Source organism: Scyliorhinus canicula, chromosome 12 (genome assembly GCF_902713615.1).
Source record: "Scyliorhinus canicula chromosome 12, sScyCan1.1, whole genome shotgun sequence".
NCBI classification, from domain to species: Eukaryota; Metazoa; Chordata; class Chondrichthyes; order Carcharhiniformes; family Scyliorhinidae; genus Scyliorhinus; species Scyliorhinus canicula.
Window position 1 is genome coordinate 17,511,763 of NC_052157.1, and position 21,078 is coordinate 17,532,840.

At 49.7% G+C, this 21,078-nt stretch overlaps 1 protein-coding gene across 3 annotated transcripts in view; it reads left to right on the top strand.

Moving 5' to 3' along the window:
• LOC119974783 (UDP-glucuronosyltransferase 2A2-like) overlaps positions 1–12,123 on the top strand; it is a 36,568-nt gene extending 24,445 nt beyond the window's left edge. Inside the window, exons 1-2 of one of the 3 annotated variants that reach the window (XM_038814028.1) lie at positions 8,686–9,323; positions 9,461–12,123. In XM_038814028.1, the coding sequence (XP_038669956.1) occupies positions 9,487–11,094 (1,608 nt within the window). In that variant the 5' untranslated portion in view covers positions 8,686–9,323; positions 9,461–9,486 and the 3' untranslated portion in view covers positions 11,095–12,123. Of the gene's footprint in view, positions 1–7,602; positions 8,234–8,685; positions 9,324–9,460 lie in introns of those variants that run through there. The other 2 variants (XR_005462574.1, XM_038814029.1) reach the window with 2 other exon arrangements.
• The last annotated feature ends 8,955 nt before the right edge of the window (positions 12,124–21,078 follow it).

Here is a 21,078-nt window from a genome sequence, read left to right on the forward strand (position 1 = left end):
ACTCCCGCGCGTACATCACATGATTCCCCCTCTCGCAGAACATTTTTAATAGTTGTGAAATATTGGATTCATAGAATTTACAGTGCAGAAGGAGGCCATTCGGCCCATCGAGTCTGCACCGGCTCTCGGAAAGAGCACCCCACTTAAGCCCAGACCTCCACCCCATTCCCGTAACCCCACTTCAACTTAGGGCAATTTAGCATGGCCAATCCACCTAACCCTGCACATCTTTGGACGGGGAGCGTAATTGGATGGGGAGAACGTGCAGACTCAGCACTGACAGTTACCCAAGCCGGGAATCGAACCTGGGACCCTGGAGCTGTGAAGCAACTGTGCTAAGCAGTATGTTACCATGCTGCCAAATTCACAGGTATTTGGGTGTCCTTTGACACGGGTTGTATAAAGATAACATGTAGAGACAACAAGCAGGCAGGAAGGCAACTCGAATGGTTGGCTGGATTTTTTTCCAGTCGCACCCCCCACTCCCCTCCCCATGGTGGGTGGGCGGGGCAGGGACATTGAGACGGGAACTGAAACATCGGTTTTCTACCCGCCATTGGGGGTTGTGATTTCCTCCAGAGGCCGGAGTGAAATCGATTTGCATCCCATTAATGTGACGCAGATCAAAGCCCCACCGGGTTTGTGGAAAGATTTTGTCCTGTCTACTTAATTTAGGTCCTCCCAGTATTATAGACACTCCGGTATCTTAATTTGGCCAAGGGGGGCCGAGGGCTCCTGAATCTACTCAACCAGCTGCGTCTGTTGAGGGCGGCAAGGCCAGTTTTCCTGTAATTGAGACGGTGCCTCCTGAGGTGTCACCGAGTGCTGACAATTCAATCATCCAAAAGGGTGTTGAGCCAGTGATTGGTTTGCAGAAGCCCGGAAGGACCTGGATGTCTCCGGTCTGATGTGATGTGGAGATGCCGGCGTTGGACTGGGGTGAGCACAGTAAGAAGTCTTACAACACCAGGTTAAAGGCCAACATGTTTGCTGGACTTTAATGAACCTCTTCATTCACCTGAGGAAGGAGCAGTGCTCCGAAAGCTAGTGATTTGAAACAAACACGTTGGACTTTAACCTGGTGTTGTAAGATTTCTTACACCGGTCTGATGGACTTTGGATGAACTCTCTTGCACCTGTTGTCTTTTATAATGTTTATCATTTCTGTATTTAGTTCTTTGTGTCGTTACCGTAAGGGTCTTAAACGGAAAGGGATGAAATGAAAAAATGAAATGAAATGAAAATCGCTTATTGTCACAAGTCGGCTTCAAATGAAGTTACTGTGAAAAGCCCCTAGTCGCCACATTCCGGCACCTGTTCGGGAGGCTGGTACGGGAATGGAACCCGCACTGCTGGCCTGCCATGGTCTGCTTTAAAAGCCCTGTGCGGTAGGGCAGTCCCTTTAAGGGAGTGGCCTCGACGAACCATGTGACTGGCTCTGGGACAATCACACATGTTGAGGTGTGGACAAATCCAGAAGTATTTGAAGAGTTGAAAATCAGAGGACATACTGCTGGAATTATATCCACGGGAATGAAGAATCAGGAGAGGAGCAGAATCAGGAAAACTGACTGAGAAGTGACTGTAAAATCCTGAAGAAATGGTCCTGATGCACGATCAATTGCACGAAGGACTCAGATTGGTGCAACTGTGGCTTTATTGCAGTCAGATGAGTGGCCTCTTACTGCAGCTGGTGAAATGGCTGATCAGAAGGAGGACACGCATATTTATACGGCTCCATGTTGATGGAGCTAGCCAGCAGGGGCTACCGGCGAACCTGTAGTGCAGGTCCTACCGTACATCCCCTAATACAGGTGTAACAGTGGTTCACCACATTCACCCCCTGTTAAAAATGAGTCCGGCGGGGGTGGCGTGGAACTATATACAGTTTTGCAAATAATTTACAGTGGGGAGGGGGAAGAAAATGTCCATTTTGATAGTCCGGTGCCCGTCGGAGGTTAAGTCGATCCGGTGCTTTGACGGTTCGCTGGGAGCGACGTAACGGAGGCGGCGATGTCGGTGCTGGTGTCGCCAACGTCGGTGCTGGTGGTGTTGGTTCTGGCCAGTAGTCGGATGACTCCAGGAGCTTGCCTAAATTTTCCTCGTCCTCTTGCGTGGGCAGGAAAAGGAGGGATGGACCTGGTGGGGCTAACGTTGGGAGCGTCGGGGGAGTTGAGGGTGGTGCGTGGGTGGGGGAGTGAATTGGAGTGGAACCTGAGGGAGCCAGGTACCTGAGGGAGACAGTATCTTGGCGGCCATCGGATTGTGTTGAGGGCCTCAATGACGGTGGCAGACGTCATATCGGGGCATGGAATGGCGATGGGGAACCTGGAGTATTCATCGACCACACTGAGGATATATGTGTTGCGGTCGGTGGAGGGGAGGGGCCCTTTGAAATGCACGCTGAGGCGTTCAAAGGGGCGGGAGGCTTTCACCAGGCCGTTTTTACTGCAGGACTTGCAAGTGGCGGCGCGGGCCGGGCAGCGTTGGCGGGGGTGCTTCTGCTGACCGCATAAGTAGCAGCGGGGACCGCCGGGGTGCGCGGATTGGCGAGCAGCGCAGGCGTATTGACTAGGCAGGGCCCCAGCCTGGGGGGGTCGTTTGCGGGGTCCCGGAGGGGTAGGACAGGTGGGCCGCGCGGCGAGCGGGGTAGGCCTGGACCTTTTCGAGATGCGACTGTCATGGAGAGCGCTAAAGTTTTTGTCTCCGTTAGGTCGAGTGTGGCCCCTTCCAGCAGTCGTTGTCGGATGGGGTCCGACGCAATCCCCGTTACGACTGCGTCGCGCATGAGGAGATTGGAATGCTCAGTGGCCGTAACGGCCTGACAATCACAGTCTCATACGAGTGGGATTAGAGCCCGCCCGAAGTCTTCGATAGACTCATCAGGGAGTTGAGAGCGAGTGGTGAGTACGTGCCTGACGAAGAGCATGTTTGCTTTCTGTGCGTAGTTCTCTTTTGGGGGTGCCATCGCTTCCGTGTAACTCGGGGCATCTTGGATCAACGGGAGCACGTTGGAGCTCAACCTGGAGTATAAAACCTGAATCTTCTGAGCTTCCATCGGCGTGGTGTTCACAGCGTTGATGTAGGCCTCAAAACAAGCTAGCCAGTGATTAAAGTCCTTTCTGGCGTCGGGCGAGTGCGGATCCAGCTGCAGGCGATCTGGTTTGATTCTGATATCCATCTCTTAGTAAATCTGACTGTAATAAATTGATGCACGATCAATTGCACAAAAGACTCAGATCTGTGGCTTTATTACAGTCAGATGCGTGGCCTCCTACTGCAGCTGGCGAAATGGCTGATCTGAAGGAGGACACGCATATTTATACGGCTCCTTGTGGGCGGGGCTAGCCAGCAGGGGCTACCGGCGAACCTGTAGTGCAGGTCCTACCTTACATCCCCTAATACAGGTGCACACAGTGGTTCACCATAGGTCCATAATTCAGCTCAGTGATTTTGTGGCCAGGAACCAAATTGTAATAAAGCTGAACAACCAATCGAACCAGGAGGAGGGTCATTATCTCGATTGGGTAACAGCAGCAATTTAGGCAAAGCTACAATAAAACACCTGAATAAAACTTTGATCGCAGTAGCTCAGTATTTATTGTGTAACCCAGTGGAGTTCTGCAGACTTGACAGCAGAGAAGTCCAGGAATTGGAAGTGAAAGGTGAGCTCAGATCCACTGCTCACTGATGAAAACAAAGAGTTGGCATGTAGTTGGGAAATGAACATGAGCCCGAGTAACCTGAAACCAGCTGTTTAACTTTGTAGATTGAGCCAGAGGAACTTAAACAGTGAATCAGAAGAGACTGCGGGTGAAAGAGAAAAGGATGGCACAGATGGCCAAGGAGAGAGTTGCAAAAGTTGGAACTACAAACTGATGAGCCGCCCTGTTCCTACCTACATCAACATTTAGAAAACACGCTCATTCATCCTTTTTAAAGTTCAAAATGTTTGATCTCACATTTTCCCCACGTAAGCTCCATCTGTCACAGTTTTGCCGACTCACTTAATCTATCGGTGCTGAATTGCAGCTTTCTGCTCCCAGCTGTATTATTCATCATTCCCCTCAGAGTCATCAGCATTAGCCTCCAATGGTGTAAATGTTGTATCAGTTGTGGTACAGCAATGGCATTTAAATGCCATATACATATATAAATGTATTGTGTATAGAAACATTTCAGAATAAATTAGTATTGCCTTCAAATGCTGAATCACACCACAATTGGAAAGCAATGGAAATGATGAGCAGAATGGTTGAATTACTGAGAGAAAATTCTAATGGAAGTCACAATAAAAAGCGAGCGGGTTGATTTTGAACCCTTGGCAGGAAACAAATGGCTGGGGCATTGACAGTGGCTGGGGCCTACTTTTAAATGCCAGCACGGCACGGTGGCACAGTGGTTAGCACTGCTGCCTCACAGCTCCAGGAACCTGGATCACTGTCTGTGTGGAGTTTGCACTTTTTCCCTCTGTGTGGGTTTCCTCCGGGTGCTCTGCTTTCCTCCTGTGGTCCAAAGATGTGCAGGTTCGGTGGATTGGCCTTGATAAACTGCCCCTTAGTGTCCAAAAGGTTAGGTGGGGTTACTGGGTTATGAGGGTAGAGTGGAGGCGTGGACTTAAGTAGGGTGCTCTTTCCAAGGGCCCGTACAGACCCGATGTGCCGAATGGCCTCCTTCCTCACTGTCGGGTCTGATTCTATGACACTCTGCAGCCACTCTGCTAGTTGATCATTTCCACCAGATGGCGACATCTAAGACAATAAACAGAGAGGCTCAGGGGAGGAACCCAGTTAGCAGCGACCTCAACTTTTGTTGTGATACCCAGACTTCCTACGAGGAACGCTCCTGCTGCCGTGGCAACACTAAGGAAGGCTCTTTCTAAAATTTACTATGACATTCCCCACAGGTTTTACCTGGCAGGGTGATTACGGCAGAATATTTTCCAAAGTTGGGAGACTGGTAAATGTTTTAATTCATGGGTGTCTGTGTCAACAAACAACAACAATGTTAACATGCAGGTGCACCCATTAATTAGGAGGATAAATGGTCTGTTACATTTGATTGCAAGGGGGTTGCAGTACAGGTGTAAGGAGGCTTTGCTTCCTCACAGAATCACAGAAGTGTTATGGCGCAGACGGAAACCATCTGGTCTATTGTGTCAACAGAGAGTATTCCTTGAGAACAGGGTTGAGTAATGCGACGAGATTCTCTGTTCCTGAGTGTTAATGCTGGGCAGGATTCATGGACTTCCACGACAGCAAAGCTGCCGCCGCAACTGGACCAAATCAATCGATTCTCATGAAAAACGGGGCGGGATTCACCGGATTCATGATTGGCATTCAGGAGGCTGACAAGCTGGAGTCGCAAATTCACAGTTCACTCCCCGCACACACCACCCCAGTCAACAAGATAGCAGCGAGGAGAATGGCATTCATGGATGCTGAACTTGAGATCCTCCTGGACGTAATGGAGGAGAGGCAGGTCACCCGGCAAACCGGACTGGGAAGGAGGCTGCCAGCCGCTGGGGAACACAGTGCATGGGCACAGGTGGCAGAGGTTGTGAGCGCCACCATCAACACCGTCCGGACTGGCCTGCAGTGCCGTATAAAACTGCACAACCTCCTCAGGGCGCCAGGGTGAGGAGGCAACACTGTGCCCCTAGCACCAATCCCTTCCCACACATGCCCACCTGGAGGGCGGGCCACCGTAGATGGGTACCATGGCCACTGAGGCCAACAGCTACCCACCCCCTGGGCTGCATGCGTTGGACTGTATAACACAGCCGTTTTCTGCTTCCCCCCACCAGGAAAAGGCCGCCCAAAATAACCGGGAGCAGGAGAAAACTGGAGGAGGACTGCAGGACCTGTAGGCCCTCACCCCGGCTGAGCAAAGGGCCTTGGATGTGGTCAGTGGCCCAGAGTAAGGGCTGGAGATTGGCTACGGGCGACGAAGGGACACCCCGCTTAGTTGCAGCTCCTGGTGCCACGTGTCAACCCGTCTAAAATCACCCGACACTACCTTCACCCACACCCTCACCCCACCCTCACCTTTACCTCCACACCAGCCTCACCCTCATCCTCACACTACCCCCACCCCCACCCTCACTCCCACACCACCCTCACCCCACCCTCCCCTTTACCTCCACACCAGCCTCGCCCTCGTCCTCACACTACCCTCAACCCCACCCTCACCCCCACCCTCACCCCAACCCACTCTCACCCCACCCTCACCTTTACCTCCACACCCGCCTCACCCTCATCCCCACACTACCCCACCCCCACCCTCACCCCCACACCACCCTCACCCTCACCTTTACCTCCACACCAGCCTTGCCCTCATCCCCACACTACACCCACCCCCACCCTCACACCACCCTCACCCTCACCTTTACCTCCACACCAGCCTCGCCCTCATCCCCACATTACCCCACCCCCACCCTCACCTTTACCTCCACACCAACCTCGCCCTTATCCCCACATTACCCTCAACCCCACCCTCACCCCCAAACCACTCCCACCCCCAAACCACTCTCACCCCACCCTCACCTTTACCTCCAGCCTCGCTCTCGTCCCCACACTACCCGCAACCCCACCCTCATCCCAACCTTACCCTCACCCCCAAACCACTCTCAACCCCATCCTCACCCCCACAGCATCCTCATCGCTGCTCTCATGCTCATCCCCACACCACCCTCCCCCATTGCCCCCACAGCACCCTCACCCCCACTGCCGCCCGGCCCGCGATCTATTCATGCATCTTAAGACCATAAGACCATAAGACATAGGAGTGGAAGTAAGGCCATTTGGCCCATCGAGTCCACTCCGCCATTCAATCATGGCTGATGGGCATTTCAACTCCACCTACCAGCATTCTCCCCGTAACCCTTAATTCCTCGCGACATCAAGAATTTATCTATCTCTGCCTTGAAGCCATTTAGCGTCCCGGCCTCCACTGCACTCCGCGGCAATGAATTCCACAGGCCCACCACTCTCTGGCTGAAGAAATGTCTCCGCATTTCTGTTCTGAATTTACCCCCTTTAATTCTAAGGCTGTGCCCACGGGTCCTCGTCTCCTCGCCTAACGGAAACAGTTTCTTTGCGTCCACCCTTTCTAAGCCATGTATTATCTTGTAAGTTTCTATTAGATCTCCCCTTAACCTTCTAAACTCCAATGAATACAATCCCAGGATCCTCAGCCGTTCCTCATATGTTAGACCCGCCATTCCGGGGATCATCCGTGTGAATCTCCGCTGGACACGCTCCAGTGCCAGTATGTTATTCCTGAGATGTGGGGCCCAAAACTGGACACAGTACTCCAAATGGGGCCTAACCAGAGCCTTATAAAGGCTCAGTAGCAGATCGCTGCTTTTATATTCCAACCCTCTTGAGATAAATGACAACATTGCATTCGCTTTCTTAATCACAGATTCAACCTGCATGTTTACCTTTAGGGAATCCTCGACTAGCACTCCCAGATCCCTTTGTACTTTGGCATTATGAATTTTCTCACCGTTTAGAAAGTAGTCTATGCTTGGATTCTTTTATCCAAAGTGCAAGACCTCACATTTTCTCACGTTGTCTTGTCTTGTCTTGTGTCTTGCAGGATCTGTTGGTGATGTCCCCCGCCACCAGCCAGTGCCACAGCCGGAGCCCACCCATGTGCCGACAAGTGATGAGGAGACCCCGGAGCGCCATATTTCTAAACTGCAGCGTGTTTTAATGCTGTGCACGTGTGACATGTGACCCCAACTGCCCCAATCCCCTGATGATGCCGCCCCACTCTCCTCACCCCTCCAAACCCCTACCCCTATCACTTCTCCCCATCACACCCTCCCTCCTCTTACGCCCTATCCCCCTCCGTCCCAGTGCTCTCTCAGTAATCCTTGACTTTAAGACCCTTGGGACAGAGGGGCAGGTGGATCGAGGCGGGGTAGAGCACGCAAGGTGAAGCATGTCAAGGATTACTTGCCTTCCTTCGCACCATCTGGCTCTGCCAGCCCTGACGCTCCCCAATGTCTGCAGCACAGTGCCGATAGCCTTGGCGATGATGCTGCTCAGTGACTGGGACATGTTCCGCAGCGCCTCGGCAATGCTCACCTGGTACTGGGTCACGTCCCCCAGCAATGCAATGGTGACATTCTGTCGAGGTGCTCAGCTATGGGCGTCACTGACTGAGCCGTGCCTTGGCCACCTCCACTCATGCTTCTGATGTCCATCAGGCTCTCCACTGCGGTCGCCACCCTCACATTGTTGTCCTCTGTGCCACTCATTGCCGGTGCCATCTCCTGCCCCCGTTGCCTGTATGGCATTAACAACACACGTGTAACAGGCCATCTGGGTGGGGGCCGGTGTAACCTCACCTCTGCACCGTACCTCGACGGCAGTGACAGATCTGTCCTTGGCCAGTCCTGTAACCTCCAGGACCATAGGGAAGACTCTGATGTCCGGCACCCCGCCACCTGTCTGGGCCGTGTCCAGTATGCCGTGGGCCAACTTCTCTTGCAGGGACACAGGGGTGGCATCATAAGCAGCACGCGTCGTTCATTACAGCGGTGCAGGGAGTAGGGGTTTTGGTGGGGGGGGGGGGGGGGGGGTGTGACATAGGGGGGGGATGTACAGCATGAGGGCGATGGGGAGCATGGGGCGGTTGGGCAGTATAAGGGGTGGGGAGTAAGTGGGAGTGGGGTTGCCACTAATTCCAAGGCGGGACAGGCTATCCTTGTGGCTGACCCGCCGAGACCCTCAGGGGAACAGAACATTCCGCCTGACCTCTACCGTGTCCAACCGTCTGGCCAGGTCGGCAGCCCCAAATGATGGGGCTGGTCTCCTCGGTGACATGGCTGTGAGCTAAGTGGGGTTGGCTGTGCAGGGGCGCTTTATGTGCTGCTCTCCCTTATTAGCAGGCGGCTGGCGAGCGCAGTCCTGGCGAATCAGCCGGCGGAACAGTCATTTGCGGCACGAAGCCTGTGGGGCCTCGTTAAGTGGTCCAATTAATGTTTTATAGCAGTGACGGCCTCACCGGGCCAAACGTCAGGAAGCTCGCGGCAGTTCCCGCTCGCTACCGCACTGAGAGACTTTTCCATTAAATCGCGCCCAACATTTTTAGAGGATTTGGCTGCAAAGATGCTGAAAGGTTGTTTCCTCACTAGACGCTGAGAACTCAGGATTTGTATCAGAATATGGGGAAAATTCTTCATTGAGGGATATGAACCTTTGATATTCTCTCCAGCCAGAGAGCTTTGGATGCTCAGGCATTGAATACATTCAAGAACGGCTTCAACAGATTTTGGAGCACGAAGGGAATTAAGGGAAAGTGAAGTTGAGGTAATTCAGCCATTATCCAATTGAAAGTCAGAGCTGGGTCACAGGCCGGGTCCCGGGCCTAAATCAGCTCCTTTATTTTATGGTATGTTTTTAAATTTCTGTTGTGTTACCAATCTTTCTCTTCAATTCTCTAACAGGATCTGAATGTCACTTTGCTCTCAATATGGAGGATCGTGCATGGAAAAGCTGGTTCCAGGTTGCATACACTCTTGGTATCATCGCTACCCTGTCCTGTCCAATAACCCAGGGGGCTAATATATTGGTTGTTCCTGTTGATGGAAGCCACTGGGTCAATATGAGAATTCTAATAGAAGAACTGAAACTTCGTGGACACACTGCCACTGTGCTTTATTCCTCCACATCTTGGTACATCAAAGAGAGGCCTGATCTATATAAATCCATTGTGGTTGAAATGCCAGAATCCGCTCGGAAAAATATAACTGAAGATATTGTGGAACGCTTGGTTGGAAAGGCACTCGATGTCTTCCAGAATGGTTGGATACCATGGGTCCAATTCTATTCTGAAATGGCATATTTTATGCAAATCTGTCACACTAGGACTCGAGAGATAATTGTTGCAATTTATGAAAACAAAAGTTTATTGAAACAAATTGAAAATGAACACTTTGACTTAGTACTTACTGATCCTGCTTTTCCTATTGGTCCAATTCTTGCTTATTCTTTCAAACTCCCCTTAGTGTATAATGTTCGATGGCTCAGTAGTGAAGAAGCTCATTTTCCCCTTGCACCATCACCTCCTTCCTACGTCCCAATCCCTGGCTCACAATTGACAGATAAAATGAGTTTTCTTCAAAGAACACAAAATATCATTATGAATCTATTTCAAACATACAGTTCAAAATTTATGATACACCCCATTTACAATGAAGTCTGCCATCGCTATCTGGGCCCAGATACAGATATTGAGATGATTCTCCTGAGGGCAGATGTGTGGCTGGTGAGGGTTGATTTTATATTTGAATTCCCGAGACCCACCATGCCAAACATTGTTTACATTGGGGGATTCCAGTGTAAACCATCCAAACCTCTAGCAACAGAGTTTGAAGAGTTTGTCCAGTCCTCAGGGGAACATGGGATTATTGTGATGTCTCTGGGAACCATTATCAGCTCTTTGCCAATGCAGATTACAATGAAAATAGCAGAGGCCTTTGCTCAAGTACCTCAGAAAGTTATTTGGAGACATGGTGGAAAGATCCCTCCCAACTTAGGAAATAATACGCTACTGGCAAAATGGATCCCTCAGAATGACCTTCTAGGGCACCCCAAGACACGAGCCTTTGTTGCCCATGGAGGCACCAATGGAGTTTTTGAAGCCATCTATCACGGGGTGCCAGTAGTTGGCATCCCTCTGCTTTTTGATCAGTTTGACAATTTATTCAGACTTGAAACCCGAGGTGCAGCAAAAGTGATTAATGTCGCAGCCATGCAGTCAAGCGATCTTTTGCAGGCACTTAACGAAGTCATAAACAACATGTCTTATCGGGAAAAGATGCAGAAACTCTCTGCTCTCCACAGGGATCAACCAGAGTCTCCAATGGGGAGAGCCATTTTCTGGATTGAGTATGTTGCTCGACACAAAGGTGCAGCACATTTACGCTCAGAATCTTACCGACTCCCCTGGTATGTTTACTATTGTGTGGATGTGATGATTTTCCTGTTAACTGTGTTAATAATGGTTACAGTGCTGACAGTTCTGCTATTGAAAAAATGTTGTGGCATCGCTCAAAAGAGAAAGCAAAAAACCCAGTAAGATTTCTGCCTTTGAATTGAGGAGGGAGCTTTTAATTCCTTCAATTTAACAATAGACCTTTGCTGAAAACAGGCATTTTGTCAAAACTTTTCACCTTGTACTTATCAGGCCAATGGACCTTCGCTGAAAACAGGCATTTTGTCAAAGCTTTTTCCCTTGTACTCATCAGGACAATAGACCTTCGCTGAAAACAGGCATTTTGTCAAAGCATTTTACCTTGTACTCATCAGGACAATAGACCTTCGCTGAAAACAGGCATTTTGTCAAAGCCGTTTACCTTGTACTCATCTGGACAATAGACCTTCGCTGAAAACAGGCATTTTGTCAAAGCTTTTTCCCTTGTACTCATCAGGACAATAGACCTTCGCTGAAAACAGGCATTTTGTCAAAGTTTTTCACCGTGTACTCCTCAGGACAATCACAAGATTACCAATGTCAGGGAAGCAACAGTTTTGTAGTGACTGAGAGCAGAGTGCTGATTGGCTGGCACATTGACTGCCATGGAGAATACACCAGTGAACTGTTTGTAGTGCAACAACGTAATGTTGCAAAAAAATGCCTAAAAATGTAAATTGATGTTGGGTAAAACAGAACCATCAACAATTCTGATCGAGTCTGGGAGGACAGAAGGTCTTAATTGACATGTTTTCAAGAAGTAGTGAGATACAGCATTTTGGGCAAAGGGGATCAAAGGATATGGGGGTAAGGCAGGATCAGGTCATTGAGTTGGATGATCAGTCATTATCTTAATGAATGGTGGAGTCTACTCGAAGCGCCGAATGGTCTCCTCCTGCTACTATTTTCTACATTTCTATGTACTGTTCTAAAACAGAGCCGTGAAGACAAAAGATCGTCCACACTTACTTTCAGTTTTTCATTGTTAATCAGATCTAGAAACACTTGGGGTCGGCAGGGTTAATTGGAGGGTTATATTACTTGAACAAGAATAAAGCGATTGTACTATCTGATTTTAAAATGCTGTCAGTTATGCAATCACAAGCATTAATAAAGAAATGCTGCTGGATATTTTGTCTGTCTTCTGTGATGATTTTGTCAATTCGAGGTTGGCTCTTTCATACATCCATCTTAATATTGTGTTGATCACTTAATTATAGATCAGCTACTCTCAAACAATTCAAGTCAGCCACATTTAAAGGTTTCGGATGCTGGCCAGTAATGCTCCAGATGTCTTCCCTGATGGATTTTGCTTTAAAAATATTCTATGGTCTGTGACGGTTTTAAGTAGTTTATAATTTTGTGGGCCAACTGACCATTATTATTTAATTCCCTTATAGCCCCTCCTTCCAAGTAACTACACTGCCAGGGACACAGCAACAGTAATAGATCAATCATTCAGTTGCTTCAACCTGTTTCCCCATTCAACTAGATCATGGCTGATCTATATCTTAATTCCATCTATTTGCTGTTGCATTACCCTGAATACCTTTGAATAAGTAAAATCCTATCGGTCTCAGTCATGAAACATTCAATTCATTCACCCGCAAGAGTTTACTTGGCAACAAGAGATCCAGATTTCCACTTTCCTTTGATGTAAACCTGCTTCGGGTCATCCTCTGAATGTCTTGCCTCTACAATTTGAAAGTTCTGTCTGGACTTGCGTTTTATTGCATAAATTTAGAGTACCCAATTTATTTTTTCCAATTAAGGGGTAATTTAGCATGGCCAATCCACCTAGCCTGCACATCTTTGCAAATACGGGGAGAATGTGCAAACACCACACAGACGGTGATCCAGAGCCGGGATTGAACCTAGGACCGCGACGGCTTGAGACAGCAGTGCTAACCACTGCAGCACCGTGCTGGCCCTGTCTGGACTTCCTGATCAGAGGTGAATTCTCTTCACTAAATACCTCATCGGCAAAATTGTCAGGGCAAATGGAGGGCTCGAGAGTTGGGAATTTGAAAATGCCGTTGCAAGTAACTCAGAGGAGAATTTTTTCCAGGGACCGACAGAGAAAAATAGGCTTTGAAAAGGACTGGGAATATGAGAAGAGACTTAGTCACACGTTTTAACTTCATCTCTGGTCAACCGCATTCATTTGCACTCATTTGACATTTGCTGCCCTCAAGAGCAATCATAGTTCAGCAGAGTTTATTTTCTATATTTCCAAATATCGGGTACTTCAACCATCCTGAAACTGAGTAACTTCAGAAAAGGAGACTCTGTTTTAGCATGCATTTTAAGAAGCTGGTTTTATGTTTTTCTATGTACATTGATAAACAACTCTATACATTGATGTGCACATGCATACCACCACACCCACCTTTCCGCCTCCCCTCTCTGGCTGGAACCAGAAATAACGTTATAGCCAGCCCTGTTTTACTTTTGCAGTTGGGATGGGAGCAGAAATGGTGCTGGCACTGAGGTGAGTATTTTGCGGTTGGTCGGCGGACAGAAATGTAGTAGTTCTGTGGTGCTTGGGCTTTGACCTTCGTCAGGGCCCAGAGCTCAAGGTTCAGTGGCATCTAGAGATCAGGTTCGGTGCGATCTGGAGTTAGAGGTTCGGTGGGCGGTATTTCGATGTTTGGTGGGGCCTAGAGTTTTCGTTTTGGCAGGGTCCGGAATTCGAGGTTTGGTGCAGTCTGGAGTTCAAAGTTCGGAGGGCCTGCTGTTCAAGGTAAAGCAGGGCCTGGCGTTTGAGGTTCGGCAGGGCCATGAGGGTGAAGGGTTGGAGAAGAGTGAGAGCTTGAAAACTGGAGGGAGCTGGGGAGTGGGAAGATTTTACACCCTGAGATTGGGGTGGGGAGGGCGGGTTTAGATGCTGAGACTGATGTTGGGGGTGGAGGAGCGTGGGGGAGGAAATGTGGGAGAGAGGGTTTATATCCTGCGCCACGTTGGTGAGGTGGAGAGCTTAAACCCTGAGGCTTGGGGGTGGGTGGGTGGAAATGTTGGACCCTGCGAGTAAAATTAATTAAGAACTGATGGGGACCTGGTGAGTGTTCTAAACATGTACAGTATAGTGGGAAGAGCTTTTGTCCAAAATGAACAGTGCTTAATCATTTCCGATATTGTTGAAGTAATTCATTTCCTCGTATTTTTCAATGCCGGTTACTGATTGAATTGAATAACTCAATGTTTTCGAGCATCTTATACCATTTAATTGCAGTTGATGACTGTGGTAAACCACTGTTACACCTGTATTAGGTGATGTAAGGTAGGACCTGTACTACAGGTTCGCCGGTAGCCCCTGCCTGCTGGCTCCGCCCAAGAAGAGGAGTATAAATATGTGTCTCCTCCATTCAACAGCCATTTCGCCAGCTGCTGTAGGAGGCCACACATCTTACTGCAATAAAGACAGGGCCCTACATGACAGCCTTTGTCACCCGGGGTCACACGGTTGTACCATCTTGTCAAGGCTCACAATCTGCCCTACTCCGTTGAGGAAGTACGGACAGTCACCAGAGACTGCCAGGTCTGTGCGGAGTGCAAGCCGCACTTCTACCGGCCGGACCGTGCGCGCCTGGTGAAGGCCTCGTGCCCTTTTGAACGCCTCAGCGTGGATTTCAAAGGGCCCCTCCCCTCCACCGACAGAAACACGTATATTCTCAGTGTGGTCGATGAGTACTCCAGGTTCCCCTTCGCCATCCCATGCCCCAATATGACATCTGCCACCGTCATCAAGGCCCTCAACACAATCTTCGCTCTATTCGGTTTCCCCGCCTACATCCACAGTGACAGGGGATCCTCATTCATGAGTGATGAGCTGCGTCAGTTCCTGCTCAGCAGGGGTATCGCCCCCAGCAGGACGACCAGCTACAACACCCGGGGAAACAAGAAGGTAGAGAGGGAGAACGGGACAGTTTGGAGGGCCGTCCAACTGGCCCTACGGTCCAGGAACCTCCCAGCCTCTCGCTGGCAGGAGGTCCTCACTGATGCACTACACTCCACCCGGTCACTACTGTGCACCGCTACGAGTAACACAACCCATGAACATCTTTTTGCCTTCCCCAGGAAGTCCACATCCGGGGTGTCGCTCCCGACTTGGCTCACAGCTCCAGGACCCGTCCTAAGCATGTCCGACTCCACAAGGCGGACCCGTTGGTGGAAAGGGTACACTTGCTGCATGCCAACCCCCAGTATGCCTATGTGGCGTAGCCCGACGGCCGCCAAGATACTGTCTCTCTCAGGGACCTGGCACCAGCAGGTTCCACCCATACACACTTCCCCGGCCAGGCACCATCCTCCCCTCTCCCCCGGCGCTTCCAACATTAACCCCACCAGGACCATCCCTCCTTCCCCTGCCCACGCAAGAGGATGAAGAGGCTTTCGGCACGCACCCGGAGTCACCCAACATCAGGCCGGCACCGACATCATCAGCATCGACATCGTCGCCATCGCTACGTCGCTCCCAACGTCAAGGCACCAGACCAGTTGAACCTCTAACTGGCACCGGACTTTCAAAAGACATATTTTTTCTTCTCCTTTCTAATAAAACACTGTACATAATTTTCACTACTGTATATAGTTCTCCACCACCCCCACCGGACTCATTTTTAACAGTGGGTGAATGTGGTAAACCACTGTTACACCAGTATTAGGTGATGTAAGGTAGGACCTGTACTATAGGTTCGCCGGTAGCACCTGCCTGCTGGCTCCGTCAAGGAAGAGGAATATAAATATGCGTGTCCTCCATTCAACTGCCATTTCGCTAGCTGCTGTAGGAGGCCACGCACCTTACTGCAATAAAGCCACAGTTGTACCCAATCTGAGTTTTTGTACATTTGATCGTGCATCAATGACAGAACGCTGTTGATCTGTGATCAAACTCATTCTAAATTAGAACATGTGATGTTGAATATTCACTGATAGTTTTTGATCACATTGACCGCAAAGATTGGGCGCAATTCTCCGCACTCACGACGGGGCGGAGAATAGCGGGCGGCGTAAATTTTTACGGCCACGCTGGTCCGACGCCCTCCCGCTATTCTCCCCCCCCCCCCCCCCACGCCCGCCTCCCGGCATGAATCGCTGCCCGCCGTTTTTTTATGGCGAGCAGCGATTCTCAGCTGGCCGATGGGCCGAATTCCAAGGCCTTTACGACCGTTTTTATGAACGTGAAACACACCTGGTCTGACCATTCGTAAAAACGGCCGTAAAGTCCCGATCTGGGGAACCATGGCACCGATTGGCACGGCAGTACCACGGCCGTGCCAAGGGTGCCATGGGCCCGCGATCGGTGCCCACCGATCGCGGGCAGCGGGTACTTACCCCGCGCACTCTTTATCCTTCCGCCGCCCCGCTGTATCCATTCACGGGGCGGCTGAGGGGCATACCGGCCCGCGCATGCGCGGGTTTCACGCAAATGCGTGATGACGTCATCCGCACATACGTGGGTTGGAGTCGTCCAATCCGCGCATGCGCGGCTGACATCATCTGACGCATCAGCCGTCGCTAACTCTAGCTAGCGGGCTTAACGAAATTCGTTAAGCCCGCGATGCCGGAGTTCACGGCCACGGGATGCTAGCCCCGACCGGGGACCAGAATCGGTTCCCGGTCGGGGGGGGCGGAGGCTGGCATTTTTGACGCCAGCCTCACGATTTCTCCTGGGTGCGGAGAATCACGCCCATTATGTTTGAATGTTTGGGTCTAATTTCTTCCCTAGAGAGCAGTGGAGGCTGGGCCATTGAATATATTCAAGGGTGAGTTCGAGATATTTTTGATCAACAAGGGAGTCAAAGGTTATGGGGATGATAGGAAAGTGCAGTTGACGCCACAATCAGATCAGCTGTGATTTCAATGAAGGTGCAGCAGGCTCTCAGGGTTGAATAGCCCCCTTGCTGCCGCCAATTCTTGTGCCTTGTGAGGACTAATATTGCACAATTAGAAATTCTGTCAGTCTTTGGATAGACCAGATTTCTGATCAACAAAGGAGTCAAAGGTTATGAGGGACAGGCAGGACGGCCATGTCATACAAACGGATATGCAAATGAAGAGGAGGAATAGGCCACTCGGCCCCTCAGGCTTGATCCACCTTGATTCAATTAAATCATGGCTGATCTGATTGTAACATCAGCCCTACATTCCAATCTACCCCAGTAGTCTTTAACCCCCGGGGTTAAAAAGAACGTATCTATATCTGCCTTAAATCATTCGAAGACTCTGTTTCCAACGTCTTTCGAGCCAGAGTTTCAAAAACTCATAACCCTCTGAGAGAAAAATATTCTCCTTACATTTGTCTCAAACGAGCGAACCTTCATTTTTAAACAGTGACCCCTAGTTCCAGAATTTCTCACAAGAGGAAACATCTTCTCCACCTCCATCCGGTCAAGACCCCTGAGGATCTTATATGTTTCAATCAAGTTGTCTCTTCCTCTTCTAAACTCCAGGGGATACAAGCTGAACTTGTCCAACCTTTCCTCATAAAGTAACTCGCCCGTTCCAGGCAATGGTCTCGTAAGCATTCTGGGAATTGCTTCCAAAGTATTTACATCCCTCAATAAGGAGACCAGTACTGGAAAGTACTCCAGCTGTGGTTTCACCAATGCTCTGTCCAACTGAAGCATAAAACTCCCCACTTTTATATTCAATTCCCCTCACAATATACATTTACATTCTATTGGCTTTCCTGATTACTTGTGGCACCTACAGGGGCAGCAGGGTAGCATGGTGGTTAGCATAAATGCTTCACAGCTCCAGGGTCCCAGGTTCGATTCCCAGCTGGGTCACTGTCTGTGCGGAGTCTGCACGTCCTCCCCCTGTGTGCGTGGGTTTCCTCCGGGTGCTCCGGTTTCCTCCCACAGTCCAAAGATGTGCGGGTTAGGTGGATTGGCCATGTTAAATTGCCCGTAGTGTCCTAAAAAAGGTAAGGTTAATGGGGGGGGGGTTGTTGGGTTACGGGAATAGGGTGGATACGTGGGTTTGAGTAGGGTGATCATGGCTCGGTCAACATCGAGGGCCGAAGGGCCTGTTCTGTGCTGTACTGTTCTATGTTCTATGTCTATGTTCTACACACTAGCCTGCTGCCATCATGTTTTTCAAACGTTTTTCCGGGGACCCATTTTTAACCAACCGGCCAACCTTCGGGACCCAACGCGGCCGACCTTTGCGGCCCACCATTTTCTCTGACCGTGTTCGTTGCTGACAAAAATGGAGGACATGGTTTTGGGTCCCCTTGGCCCCAATGGTCCCTTTGCCCCCCCTGCCCAAATTGTAAAAACTAAAGGCTGCGACCACATGAAAAAAAATGTGGCCGCACTGCGCATGCGTGCCCGATCATCGGTGCGCATCCGCATAGTTTTGCGCATGCGCACTGATGGTCGGGCGCGCATGCGCAGTGCGGCCTAATTTTTTTCATCTGTTCCTGGCCATTTTGAAGGGCGCTGGCAGCCGGCATTATTAAAAGCCGGCTGCTGCGGATGTTGCGCGCGGATTTGTGCGATCGGGAGCGCCGCGAAATACGGCTCCACGACTCCCCAGACAGCCGCCCACCACCCACCCGCGGGTCGCGCCCCCAAGTTTGACAATGACTGCACTAGAGCACACTCTGCATCTCAGAGCTCTCCAAACTGTCACCGCTTAGATAATATGCTTCTTTTTTATTTTTCCCGCCAAAACGGACAATTCTACAATTGCCTAATTAATTTTTTATGTACAGCGTGGTCTGTAAACTGTAACGAGGTTGCCTTCATCGATGCTCCAAATTTGGTTTAGGTAATTTAATTTCCACTGAAGAACAGCCCTCTTTAATTCTAAGGAAATGTACAATCTTGCCAAATCAGAGTAAGTCGTAACTTTCAGGAAAGGGAACCTTGCTTAAAGTCATGCTTGGTCAAATGTTTTACGTTATTCATGAGTCTGTGCTTTAAGATTAGAACATGGTTCTAAGTTGTAAAATGTCCAACCCGAATGTGGCCTCTTATCTGTCTGTACATTGTATCACCTTCTTGGCTAAGAAAGGAAGCTGTGTCCACGTGCAGTTTCCTTTCTTGTGTGATTCTTTCCATCTTGGTGGATCCTCAAGCCACAGGAGGCTCTAAGGTACGGAAAATCATCAAAAAGGCTGATGGAATGTTGGCCTGGGCTGGATTCTCCATTTTTGGGACAAAGTCCCCATGCCTTCGGGAAAACTGTGGTCCTTTACACAAGAAAAACTGGCGTCACAGTTTTTGCTGGGAGTTAGCAGGCAGCCGTCATGGAGGTCGCAGCTCTAGCTGCCGATACGGCCCCTTGCACTGCCGGCTCAGAGGTCGCGCATGCGCACTGCGCCTGCAGCGGCCGTGCCGTGCTCCATGGCGGACTCAGCCCGCGAACCTGGACCGGCAAAAGAGTGCCCCGCATCGTCCGCTCGGGCACCCCGGATCACCCGCACGCATTGCTCCCGACCCCAAATTAAGTCCCCCCTGCCCGCTTATCGGCCCTCCCCTCACTGTGGCAGCCCCAGACTGAGTCCGCAGCCGCCATGCGAGGATCCTGGATGGTGGGACTATGATAGAACCACACCGTCGGGAATTCGGCCGGTCGGTGACGGAGCATCGTAGGGCAGGCCTCAAGCAATGTCCTGAGGCAGTGAATACTCGGCGTAGCGTACTCCGTGAGTACGCCGATTTCCGGAGGGAGGGGAGAATTTAAAAACCAGCGCTGCTCCCAATTTTGGCGCCAAAATGGATTCTCTGCCCCATCGCCGAACGCAATTTCAATGTCGGGGGTCAGAGAATCCAGCCCCTTTTATTCCAAAAGGACGGTAATGCAAGGGAGCACAAAGCTGCAAAGTCAAAGCAACAAAACTCCAGTTAGACCACACAGAGAGTACTGTGTTTGGTTCTGGGCACCATACATTAGGACGGCTATGCTGACCTTGTAAGGAGTGCAGGTTCTATTTATCAGACCTGGGCTCCCAGGATTCAATTATGAGGAGATATTACACAAACTAAGGCTTTATTTCCTGCTTAGTGTGACAAATCACAATATCATAAAAAATCAAGGAAATCCAGTAATTTGGAATGTGTTCGACTGCTTCTCTGTTTTCTTTTAACTAAAGATGGAAGCTGTGTAGTGGCTGAGACATTTGATTGGGTTAATGGACTGGTGCTTCTTATATGCTGCTTAGCCAAGCAATCCTTTACACAGGTAACCACCTGAGGCAAGTTGGTAACAATGGAGAATAGAGGGTCAAGGATGTGAGTAAGATGTTAGAGGTGCAAATGAGGGGACGAGGTGTGAACTTCACAATTACATTCTAAAAGGTGTACTCACGATACGAATGCAATTAAGTGTGACTTCTGAGGTGGTTAGTACAGATAAGGGAGATCAAAATGGAAAACGGTATATCGGGAGCAATTTCAACCCATGCACGTTAGCTGCTTTTGATACCTCAGCCCACTGCAGGAGAAGCTGTTTTAACTCACAATAAACTGTGTCTGTGCAAAAGCCTGCTTGAACAACCAATTTTTCTGCCCGGGTTAGAAGCAACCCTGAAAGATATAAATGCCTGGAGTGGTAACAATTACTGAATTTTGTCTATAGTGTTACAAACCCAATAATAATAATAATCACTTATTGTCACAAGTAGGCTTCAATGAAGGTACTGTGAAAAGCCCTTAGTCACCACATTCCACTGGCATTGTTCTGCATTACAAGCCAGCTGTTTAGCCCACTGTGCTGAATCAGCCCAACAGGGCTGGGAGAGAATTACCTCTGATGTTAGGGAAACAATGGGGTTTGGATCGGGATAAATTAAGGAATGATGTGCAGAGCCATTGAATTAGGTAAGTGTAATTCTAGTTGATTTTCTTGCTGTGTATTTAATTGTTTAATGATCATGTATTTTATTTAAAATCGTCACAATGATGTTTGGGACTTCCTTCTCAAGTTTTCTCATCTTTTGTCACATGATACCAAATTGCAAAAATACTACTGAGAGCAGGTGGTTCAAATTTCCCTTCTGGGATTTGGAATTCCCTGCCGTTTAACGTCAGCTGTGTCTTTTACGCCGTAAGATGTCCGTAACAATGGGAACAGAGGAGA